The sequence below is a fragment of the Acipenser ruthenus genome, chromosome 5, assembly GCF_902713425.1.
Source record: "Acipenser ruthenus chromosome 5, fAciRut3.2 maternal haplotype, whole genome shotgun sequence".
NCBI classification, from domain to species: domain Eukaryota; kingdom Metazoa; phylum Chordata; class Actinopteri; order Acipenseriformes; family Acipenseridae; genus Acipenser; species Acipenser ruthenus.
In genome coordinates this window covers 1,488,260-1,500,601 of record NC_081193.1, presented here as the reverse complement: position 1 = coordinate 1,500,601, position 12,342 = coordinate 1,488,260, and the positions used below count along the sequence as shown (strand labels likewise).

At 44.5% G+C, this 12,342-nt stretch overlaps 1 protein-coding gene across 3 annotated transcripts in view; it reads right to left on the bottom strand.

Moving 5' to 3' along the window:
* Positions 1-12,342, bottom strand: part of LOC117402894 (serine/threonine-protein kinase D3) — a 111,673-nt gene that overhangs the window by 47,408 nt on the left and 51,923 nt on the right. For all 3 annotated transcript variants that reach the window (XM_034921398.2, XM_034921400.2, XM_059023503.1), the window contains 2 exons: positions 6,966-7,104; positions 1,085-1,216 (listed from right to left, as the gene is read on the bottom strand). In XM_034921398.2, the coding sequence (XP_034777289.2) occupies positions 1,085-1,216; positions 6,966-7,104 (271 nt within the window). The remainder of the gene's footprint in view (positions 1-1,084; positions 1,217-6,965; positions 7,105-12,342) is intronic.

The window sequence follows — 12,342 nt, the reverse complement described above, 5'->3', positions numbered from 1 at the left end:
ATACTGTACAGCTTTTTATCCTGCTATAAAACAACTGTACTGTAGGTATGTTAATTCCTAAAAGCGTCCACTAGATGGCTCCAAAACTACTAGGACGTCAGTATGGAAGCAAAGGCTGTGTAGTACTGCATCTCTAAGGTTGTTTTCTTTGCCTAACTGTGAATACGAACAATGTAGAAGTAGACAAATAAACCAGTATTTTTATTAGTAGTAATATAGTGAACCCTGCATTAAGAAATGTGTTCTATATATCTGTAGCAGCATCTTCTTTACTGGCTGGCGGGATCAGATGACTGTGACTATTTTCTGACACGCTTTATTATATAAGCAGCTATAGCTAAAGGTTTTGCATCACCCTATAGAATGAACTAATTTTGCTTCGTAAAGTCCAATGAAACCTGTTTAATAATGTTATGTTAACATATTGAATTACACACTGCTCTGTCATTTTCCATAAACAGTACTGAACAAAAAACTGACAAATGGACAAATGACACATTTAAAAATCTAACATGAAACTTTTGCATTTTCTAGTTTCTTTGAATACATGATGTTAAATAAAAGATGTAAAATGATGTTCATATAGTTTTTTTTTTTAAATTATGTTTCAATCCTAAACTTTTACGTGATGCAAAACTTTTGCCAGTATGGAATAGCTTAATGTAGCAAATGCCTAAGCAACGTTTCAAAAATGACACGCATTAGGATTTAACGCTGTGGTTCATCTGACTGATTCATTATATGAATTATACCATGTCCTCCCCTGGCTGACTTCTCATTACTGTGGATCCAAAAAAAAAATAAACCTGCTGACATGAGTAAGCATGCTTTGATGGTGGCCCTCTCCACCCATTGCCATAATGTGCTGAGTCCCAGTAAAACCAGTGAAATCAGCTTCAAAAGAAACTTGTTTTAAATAACAGGTGCCAGGAAGTCCCTGAAAGAACCGCAACATCCTTCAGAAAGCCACCCCATGCCTCTAGGATTACTCCACCAGCAGGGTTTAAAACATCAGTTTTTATTTCCTTTTCACTGGGTCATGCCTCTTAGGTCCCTGCTCTCTTTCAGTTGTGAAGACCCTTACCTCCACACTTCAGCCCCTGGCGTACAAGGCCCCACAGCATCTCCCCGCAGTAATCACAGAAGGTGGGCGCTTTGTAAGAGTGCACATAAAGAGTGTGGGGTCGGATCTGGAAATCTTCCACTGTGGCCAAAGCTGGAATTAAAATGAAACTTAAAAATACCAGAACAAACAAAACAAAAAACATAAAAAAACCAAAAGTTAAGGCAAGCAAAGGCTGACTTTAATAATAATAAAGGTTCAGTTGAGCAATGTTTCCACAGTGAAATGTCAAGCGCACTAAAACGTTCTAACTTTCCGTGTCATTGCTAGGGTTGAAGTGTTAACTGCAGTATTGCTTTTTCCAGTGCTGGTCACATCTGTTATTGATCTTTCTTTGTTAGGATTATCCGCCAGGAAGACAGAGTGCCTGGAGATAGACAAATAAAACAGGTAGACAAACACTGGTGTCGTGGCTTATTTCTTCAGAAAAAGCAGAGCAAATGACATACCACTATAAGGTTAGTGCACTAGATGAGAAGTCACAAGTGACAGCGCCAATGAATTTCATGAATTTCTTCAATATCACTATTGGTATTGCACCAGTTGTGACTCAATCTTGCAAGATGCTAGTTCAGATTTTTTATTTACTTGTTTATTTTTCTTGCCAAATGTTTAAACGGCGATTTAAGGAAGCAAAGGGCATCAGAAAAAATAACCGAATGAACTGGCAGAAGATCTGGAATCTGGAAGAACTATTCCATACGAGTTCAGTTTATATTCTAGTGCATTTAGAAAGAGCGCCTTGCTATTGCACTGCAAGCTCAAGCCAAAAAAAAGGTACTTTGAGATAATATGCAGCATAAACACTACTGGTATTTGTTATCTTTATTGTGTAGTATATAAAATGTCCACCCCCTGGTTGCAGATCAGCTCGATTCAGTATGTGGCGAGGCAACAGACTCACTGATTGAGGGGCATTGCTGGCACACAGCTGGCAGGGAGGGCTTCTTCATCCTGCCTGCACAAATGCCTGATGTTTCATGAGGAACAAGCCATTAGGGAGGACATTTAAGAAGCAGATTTCCACCACAAGCGTTAGTTAATGGATACATACATACAATCCACTATGAAATGGGAATGTTAAAACGCACACAGCAGCAGTTAACAGAACTGCATTCATGCTGGTGCATCAGCCATCCCGGTGGTCTACACTTACTCACGTTGTACTCCCAGCACACTCCTCCTCCGCTCCGAACTCTCCTACACAACCCTCAAACATTCCTGCTTTCTTCTTTTACAGGGTGTGACCGCAGGGCTCATTGACAACCAATCATTCAATTACCACCTGGCCACATTCCACACTCTTCAATCAACCACCATTCACTCAATTAATCACAGTGTGGCTGTGAATAGGCAGCCACAAACACACATGTCTTGGTGTGCAGGGCCTCTGCCCTGTCACACTTCCTCCCCCTGCTCTGCCACTCTGCCCTGTCACACTTCCTCCCCCTGCTCTGTCACTCTGCCCTGTCACACTTCCTCCCCCTGCTCTGCTACTCTGCCCTGTCACACTTCCTCCCCCTGCTCTGCCACTCTACCCTGTCACACTTCCTCCCCCTGCTCTGCCACTCTGCCCTGTCACACTTCCTCCCCCTGCTCTGCCACTCTGCCCTGTCACACTTCCTCCCCCTGCTCTGCCACTCTGCCCTGTCACACTTCCTCCCCCTGCTCTGCCACTCTGCCCTGTCACACTTCCTCCCCCTGCTCTGCTACTCTGCCCTGTCACACTTCCTCCCCCTGCTCTGCTACTCTGCCCTGTCACACTTCCTCCCCCTGCTCTGTCACTCTGCCCTGTCACACATCCTCCCCCTGCTCTGCCACTCTGCCCTGTCACACTTCCTCCCCCTGCTCTGCCACTCTGCCCTGTCACACTTCCTCCCCCTGCTCTGCTACTCTGCCCTGTCACACTTCCTCCCCCTGCTCTGCTACTCTGCCCTGTCACACTTCCTCCCCCTGCTCTGTCACTCTGCCCTGTCACACATCCTCCCCCTGCTCTGCCACTCTGCCCTGTCACACTTCCTCCCCCTGCTCTGCCACTCTGCCCTGTCACACTTCCTCCCCCTGCTCTGTCACTCTGCCCTGTCACACTTCCTCCCCCTGCTCTGCCACTCCGCCCTGTCACACTTCCTCCCCCTGCTCTGCCACTCTGCCCTGTCACACTTCCTCCCCCTGCTCTGCTACTCTGCCCTGTCACACTTCCTCCCCCTGCTCTGCCACTCTGCCCTGTCACACTTCCTCCCCCTGCTCTGCCACTCTGCCCTGTCACACTTCCTCCCCCTGCTCTGTCACTCTGCCCTGTCACACTTCCTCCCCCTGCTCTGCCACTCTGCCCTGTCACACTTCCTCCCCCTGCTCTGCCACTCTGCCCTGTCACACTTCCTCCCCCTGCTCTGCTACTCTGCCCTGTCACACTTCCTCCCCCTGCTCTGCCACTCTACCCTGTCACACTTCCTCCCCCTGCTCTGCCACTCTGCCCTGTCACACTTCCTCCCCCTGCTCTGCCACTCTGCCCTGTCACACTTCCTCCCCCTGCTCTGCCACTCCGCCCTGTCACACTTCCTCCCCCTGCTCTGCCACTCTGCCCTGTCACACTTCCTCCCCCTGCTCTGCTACTCTGCCCTGTCACACTTCCTCCCCCTGCTCTGCCACTCTACCCTGTCACACTTCCTCCCCCTGCTCTGCCACTCTGCCCTGTCACACTTCCTCCCCCTGCTCTGCCACTCTACCCTGTCACACTCTGCCCTGTCTCACTTCCTCCCCCTGCTCTGCCACTCTGCCCTGTCACACTTCCACACTCTTGGTAAGCATATTGGATTTACACACCTTCCTCCTTGTACTGTAGCCACAGAATGTATTTGTCAAAAACACACCATCCTAGAAGGATTGGGGGTCAGGGAAACTGGAACCAAAGCATCTTTTATTCATGACGGTTACAAAAGCCCTCCAGGGTACCTAGTGTACGCAGCGCACCTTGCTTTCTGTGTGGTGCAGCAGCGACAGCGTGAGGAAGTGGGCTGACTTCAAACCTGTCGTGGCCGCTGTGTTCAGGAAGCTGTTTGCTCAGAGGGGAAAAAACAAACTTGCTGCTGTTTGGGTACCGGGTAAGTGCTAGGCACCTGTCTGCAACGAGAGCCAAACCACAGCAGGCATTTGAGGTGGAGGGAAACCTAATTTGGCAACAGTTGTCAATGGATACTGCTGTATGCTTAACTAGATCAAATTCTAGAAGGGAAATACTTAAATAAAGAGCAGAAACTATACTGCAGACCTTCATTATTTGTACATTAAATCCTCCTCTAAGGGGTATTCATCAGGCTAGCTTTTTCAATCCTGATACAAGAGCAGCACTGACTACTTCTCCCTTGCAATCACTTCCAGACAGGACAGTATCTCCATCAAGCAGTGGGGTAAATCCAGCTGGCTTGGAATCATTACCTCTATTATAAATGTTTCACTCGGTTTACCTGGAATCAAGAGGATCACATAAGAAAACTTCCCTGTAAGTACAAAGCCAGATAAAGACATTTATAGAAACAAACAAAAAAAATTATATATATGCACATACACACACACATACAGTGCCTATAGTAAGTATTCACCCCCCTTGGACAGTTTCACAGTTTGTTGTGTTACAACCTGAAATCTTGATGCATTTAATGGGATTTTTTTCCTTTGATTTACACAGCCTACTCAACACTTTGAAGAGGCAAGACAATTTTTATTGTGAAACAACAGTTAATGAAAAATAAAAAAAAAATGAAATGTCTTGGTTAGATAAGTATTCACCCCGCTGAGTGAATACTTGGTAGAACCACCTTTGGCAGCAATTACAGCTGTGAGTCTTTTGGGGTAAGTTTCTACCAGGTTTGCACATCTGGATCGTGCAATATTCGCCCATTCTTCTTGGCAAAATTGTTCAAGCTCTGTCAAGTTGGATGGGGATCGTTGGTGGACAGCAATCTATAAGTCTTGCCACAAATTCTCAAATCGGATTCAAGTCCGGGTTTTGGGCTGGGCCACTCTAGGACATTCATTTTCTTGTTTTTAAGCCACTCCAGTGTCGCTTTGGCTGTGTGCTTGGGGTCATTGTCCTGCTGAAAGGTGAATCTCCGTCCCAGTCTTAGGTCTTTTGCACACTGAAGCAGGTTTTCCTCAAGGATTTGCATGTATTTAGCTCCATCCATTTTGCCCTCTACCCTGACAAGCTTCCCAGTCCCTGCCGATGAAAAGCATCCCCATAGCATGATGCTGCCACCACCATGCTTCACAGTAGGGATGGTGTTACCTGGGTGATGTGCTGTGTTGGGTTTGCATCAGACATAACGCTTTTCATTTAGGCCAGATAGTTCAATTTTTGTTTAATCGGACCACAGAATCTTTTGCCACATCTTTTCAGAGTCTCTCACATGCCTTTTTGCAAATTCCAAGCAGGATTTTACATGGGCTCAGAAATGGCTTCCTTCTTGCCACTCTTCCATACAGGTCAAATTTGTGGAGTACCTGAGCTATTGTTGACACATGGACAGTTTCTCCCATCTCAGCCATGGAACGCTGTAGGTCTTTCAGAGTTGTCATTGGCCTCTTGGTGGATTCTCTGACCAATGCCCTTCTTACCCGGCTGCTCAGTTTGGGAGGACGGCCTGCTCGAAGCAGATCCTGGGTGGTGCCGCATACCTTCCACTTCTTAATGATCGACTTGACTGTGCTCCAAGGGATATTGTAAAAATAATTTGATATCTTGTAACAATTGTAAGCCGCCCTGGATAAGGGTGTCTGCTAAGAAATTAATAATAATAATAATAATAATAATAATAATAATAATAATAATATTCAATGCCTTTGAAATCTTTTTATACCCCTCCCCTGATCTGTGCCTTTCCACAACTTTATCCCGGAGTTGTTTTGAAAGCCCCTTGGTCTTCATGGTAGTATCTTTGCTTTGAATGCACTACCCAACTGTGGGACCTTACAGAGACAGGTGTATTTAATCTGAAATCATGTGAACCACTATTATTGCACACAGGTGGACTACATTTAACTTATTGTGTGAATTCTGAAGGCAACTGGTGCACCTGAGCTTATTTAGGAGTGTCATAGCAAAGGGGGTGAATACTTATCTTATCTAATGAAGACTTTTCAGGTTTTTATTTTTAATTGATTTGTTTTTTCACACATTGAAAGTGTTGAGTAGGTTGTGTAAATCAAAGAAAAAAAATCCCATTTAGATGCATCACGATTTCTGACACAACAAACCTTGAAAACTCCCAAGGGGGGTGAGTACTTCCTATAGGGCAGCTGGCTCTTTGATCTAATATGTAAAGCAAACATTAAAACTATATCTAGAGCCATGTACCCTTTTTACATCTCCATTATCAGAACAACAGATTGAAAAAGGAAACACTGTTCAGATCTGTGCAGCACTAGTTATAAGATTAAGGGTTTGAGCAGCCTGTGCTTCCCATACACAGGTAGAGTACAGGGACCATCAGGAGCAGGGAACAGCGCTTTCCCATCTCATCTCCAGGGTACTGATCATCAGCCAAGAAAAGCTGTTCCTGTTTGTAGGTCAAGTGGGGTACTTATACAATATACACACACACACACACACACACACACACACAGGCTCATACAGACACAGACACACACACACACACACACACACAGGCTCATACAGACACAGACACACACACACAGATATATACAGACACACAGACATATACAGACACACACACAGACACACACATAGATACACATACAGACACATACACACATGAAGCAGCAGCAGCAGCTCTGCCTGCCCCGCCTCAGTGTGGCTCCTGTTGGAAGGGAGTGAGGTACCTACCAGAGAGGACCACCTCGATCAGGTCTCCTTCATGGATCTCCTCCGCTGACAGCAGCCTCTGCAGGATGTTTTCAGAGTTCAGGTCATGGCGAAAGAGTAAGATTTTGTCGTACATCCCAAAGAAACCACACTCTGGGAACTGAAGAAAAAAAAAAAAACAGATTGGGAATTAGTGCATGCAACATCTCAGCAGCCCCATAAACAGCATTTTCTTCTTATGACTGAAGTTTTTGGGCTACAAACTTTCCACCCACACGCCATTGATCTCCAGCTTTAATCCGTGTAAAGTTGCAATATAATGCACTATTTCAAAGCTGACAGGCGTGTGGTTGCCTGCATGTGTGAAGAAGTAAAAGCTCACCATTATATATGCCTTTGCCAGGAGGAAATTCAGTTGTTAGCTCTGTGATCAGATGTGTCTAATCCAGAAATATCAAATGAAGATTTCATACTCGGCTAACCTTTATCTGAATTTACTGCTGAAACTGTTTTTTTAACACAATGAAGAGAAATGGTCAAACGAATCCTCGGATCCTGTATAAAGCATGGATAATTCTGCACTGTTACGATGATCACTGGACTATGATTCCATTTACAGTAACACAGTAAAAGGTGTAAGATAATGATTTGGAAATTGGCATCAAAATGCAAATTAAAAAAAAAAAAAAATCAATTAAAAAGCATTAGATACTGTAATAGCTCAGAGGAAATTAACAGTTTAAGAAACAAATAAAGTGATCCTTGTTTCTGTTAGACACCTGTGATTGGATACAGTACAGCTGAAGACTGCGAGTCTTGGGTATTAATCACAGTTCGACCACAAAGTCTTCTGTGGTATAGTACATGTCAGGAGACCTCAAGCACTGACCCCACCAGAGACAGCACAGTGCACCTCAGTAGAGTAATACGAGTAACATCATCACAAAGAGCAGTTCCAATTACAAACACTGCAACTAGTCACCTGACTTGATACACCACAGCCTGGCAGTGTTAACAAGTCCCTCTTTCCACTGTACAAATGGGCTGCGCTGGGCTCAGGAAGAGCCTGCTCGCGACCCCGCCGCAGAGCCTGCTCGCGACCCCGCCCCAGAGCCTGCTCGCGACCCCGCCCCAGAGCCTGCTCGCGACCCCGCCCCAGAGCCTGCTCGCGACCCCGCCCCAGAGCCTGCTCGCGACCCCGCCCCAGAGCCTGCTCGCGACCCCGCCCCAGAGCCTGCTCGCGACCCCGCCCCAGAGCCTGCTCGTGACCCCGCCGCAGAGCCTGCTCGCGACTCCGCCGCAGAGCCTGCTCGTGACCCCGCCCCAGAGCCTGCTTGTAGATGATGCGGTATTAAGAGGAGCTGGATTTTAAACTGAGAATGGCGGATCCAGAGGTTATGCTTGTGTTTTTCTTCGTTTTCGTTATTCATATATTACTGAATATAACTGAAATGCATCGACAGGCTGATTACGCAAAGAGGGAAAGATTGCTTCTCAGACCTGAATAGCAAGATACTCAGCCTTAGACACAGTGTGGTAAACAAGGTGTACTGACTGACACAACGCAATGACGTAAATCAGTAACTCTGCCCCTGGCCCGGCTCGGCTCCGAGCCACATTCGCTGTGAGGCCAGAGTTTCACGGTTTGGTTCTCCCTCGGCTGGAGAAACAGCCTGGGGCCCGGACAGCTCGGATGTGCCAGTGGAAAAGGGATGAAAAACAACACATTTCATATCTCTGCTTGCATCTTCGTTTTACCACAAAGTTTGTTTTACTTTCAACATTCTGAATGAATGACAGGGTGTTGTAAATTACTGTGAATTTAATTATTCGGGAGATATTTTATGAAGTCCAATATAAAAACAGACACAATAGTAAAGCCTCAGCCCACATAAATGCTGGTCAAAACAATAGCTTGGTACTTAACGATCATTATGGTTTGGCATTTTCGCATGACTGACGAACCACATTGAACCCCCAATACTAAATTAGGCCTGCCAAAGACAGAAAGATAAAGGCTCAAGACCATTAACAGCCAAACAGATCAATCCATTTTTGTTCTACAGTTTTTTTTTGGAAGTCAGCTTTAGACTGAATAGAATAGTTATCTCACAAACCCCTACAGAACTGAAGTGCCTCAAGGACAGTTATAAAATGTAAGGTTATTGTACAGCAACCCTGGTACTCTAAAGAGACCGTTAACATGATGCCTTTGTGTATAGGGCATGCTCTGTTGTGTTGGCAAACAGCATTGCTAAAGCTACACAGCTGAGAACTACACCCAGCACCACCAAAGCAGATGCCAAGCTACAGACCACTTCTGCCTTTTCATTTATTATGGGCAGAACCCAGCATTGGTCTGCTGTGGCTCATCTAGGACAGACTGCTCTTCATCTGCTGGGGGCTGGTAGAGGCAATTACAAAGTTATACAGCACAATGCTACAGGAATTCCACTAACTGAGCAAAACTACTGGCCACTCCAAGAACAGCACGTCCACAGAGCCTGCTTTCACATCTGCTGTAATGACTCAAAATATGATGCGCTTACATTTTCAACACAGCCCAAAAGGGAACATGTTCAGAAACGTGTTATGTATTAAAACATTAGCTGTGTTCAACAGCCTCAAATCTATCCTGTAAGGATATTATAATACGTGTGTTCCACAGCATCTTTATAGGACTCCCAGATGTTAGTTGGAGAATCCAGGTCTGCAATGGTTCCCTCAGCACAGGATTGTGCAAATGATACAAGCACCAGGGACTCGGGAGTTTGACGCTTCGACATGCGTTCTCTCACACAAGCTTACATAGGGCGCAAAAACATTAGAGGCAAGCACAGCATGAATAGAAATGAAATAGAGGAGGCTATGTATGAAAAGGACTTGGGGGTAGTAGTGGATGAATCTCTTAAGCCAACTAGACAGTGGAGAGAAGCTATTATATATATTTAATCCTGCACTTTACAGAGTAATGTACTGTAATCTGCCAAAAGTGTTGTTCAGTATCTAGTATTTTGCATTTAATCGTATCCTGATGTAACTATCACTGACACTGTTATCTGCTCCGATAATTTGTATTTTGTAATATACCTGTACTTACTAGAACTGAAGTCATTGTATTTTATCTTGCTCTTAATTGTATTAATACTTGTACTGTGATTCTTGAAATGCATTTTTTGTTTACGACTGTAAGTCGCACTGGATAAGGGCATCTGCTAAGAAATAAATAATGATAATAAATAACAAAGGCAAATAGAATGTTAGGTTATATAAAATCAAGAGAAGCTATATTAAAATTATACAATGCGCTGGTACGACCACACCTAGAATATTATGTCCCGTTCTGGTCCCCATGTCATAAGAAAGACATAGAGCCATTGGAGGGAGTAGAGAGGAGAGCAACATGATTAATTCCAGGATTGAAGGGTATGTCATATGAAGATAGACTGAAAGAGCTGAATCTGTATAGTTTAGAAAGAAGGAGGACCAGAGGCGACTAAATAGAGGTATTTCAAATTGTCAAGGGGTTTAACAAAGTAACTGCTGAGAATTATTTTCCACAGGTCACAGAGCAGAACCAGGGGCCACAGGGGGAAGCTGAAGAAGGGCATATTCAGAACCGAGGGGAGAAGGAGCTTTTTCACAGAAAGGGTGGTGAACCACTGGAACAGACTGTCGGAAGAGTTGTTGAAGCAGAGACTATCGGATCCTTCAAGACTAGACTGGATGCTGTCATGAACAACACTGTATAACCCTCTCTCACCATAATGAGACCTTTAGCTAGCCGCCTGGAGGAAGGGCGGTCCGTTTAGCCACGGATTCCCAGAGGTTTCATTTCCTCTACTAACTTGGTTCAGATTTTTTTGTTTTTCCTCTCCTGAGTGCTAATGGACCATGCTGGTACTAAAGCGAGCAAGCATAGATGGGCAGCAGTGTGGAGTAGTGGTTAGGGCTCTGGACTCTTGACCGGAGGGTTGTGGGTTCAATCCCTGGTAGGGGACACTGCTGCTGTACCCTTGAGCAAGGTACTTTACCTAGATTGCTCCAGTAAAAACCCAACTGTATAAATGGGTAATTGTATGTAAAAATAATGTGATATCTTGTAGCAATTGTAAGTCGCCCTGGATAAGGACGTCTGCTAAGAAATAAATAATAATAATAATAGATGGGCCAAATGGCCTTTCCTCGTTCTAGAATTTCTTATGTTCTTATTTGAGTACCAGTCTGCAGCTTTCCCTGGGCTAGCTCCCAGCACAAACCAATGCTCTGGGCTGCAAATCCATGTGGAAAGAAGACAATAAGGCCACCAACATACTTCAAAGTCCCTGGGCCTTTATCTCATGTCAAATATGCAGAATGCATGAAATCTGCTATCAAAATTAAACCCAATATTTCAAATCCAAACATGCCTAAAAAGAATAGGAGCACACTTTTGAAAATCTCTAGAGAGAGTGAGTGAGAAAGAAAAAAAAAACCTGTGCATATCAAGCGTGTTTTTCAGATTGCTGAAATACAAAACATTCCTGAAGCATGACTACTGAAGAAACTGCAACAGAAATAAAAACACACAGCTGCTTAACGTTGCAAAAACTCAGAATCAGAGTCAGAACAAACTGTTAAAACTCTCTCTTTGCTCCAAGTAAACAGCTTTTGTGTTGTATGTTTAGGATGGACTCGCCAGCCTATTACTGTACATGCACAGCACGCATAGGATGCAATAAATCACCAGCCTATTACTGTATGCACAGCACGTAAAGGATGCAATAATCACCAGCATATTACTGTACATGCACAGCATGTATATATGCAATAATCACCAGCCTATTACTGTATGCACAGCATGTATATATGCAATAATCACCAGCCTATTACTGTACATGCACAGCACGCATAGGATGCAACACCAGACTATTACTGTACATGCACAGCACGTATAGGATGCAGTAATCACCAGCCTATTACTGTACATGCACAGCACGTATAGGATGCAATAATCACCAGCCTATTACTGTACATGCACAGCACGCATAGGATGCAACACCAGCCTATTACTGTACATGCACAGCACGTATAGGATGCAGTAATCACCAGCCTATTACTGTACATGCACAGCACGTATAGGATGCAATAATCACCAGCCTATTACTGTACATGCACAGCACGCATAGGATGTAATAATCACCAGCCTATTACTGTATGCACAGCATGTATAGGATGCAATAAATCACCAGCCTATTACTGTATGCACAGCATGTATAAGATGCAATAAATCACCAGCCTATTACTGTACATGCACAGCATGTATAGGATGCAATAATCACCAGCCTATTACTGTATGCACAGCATGTATAGGATGCAATAAATCACCAGCCTATTACTGTACATGCACAGCATGTAT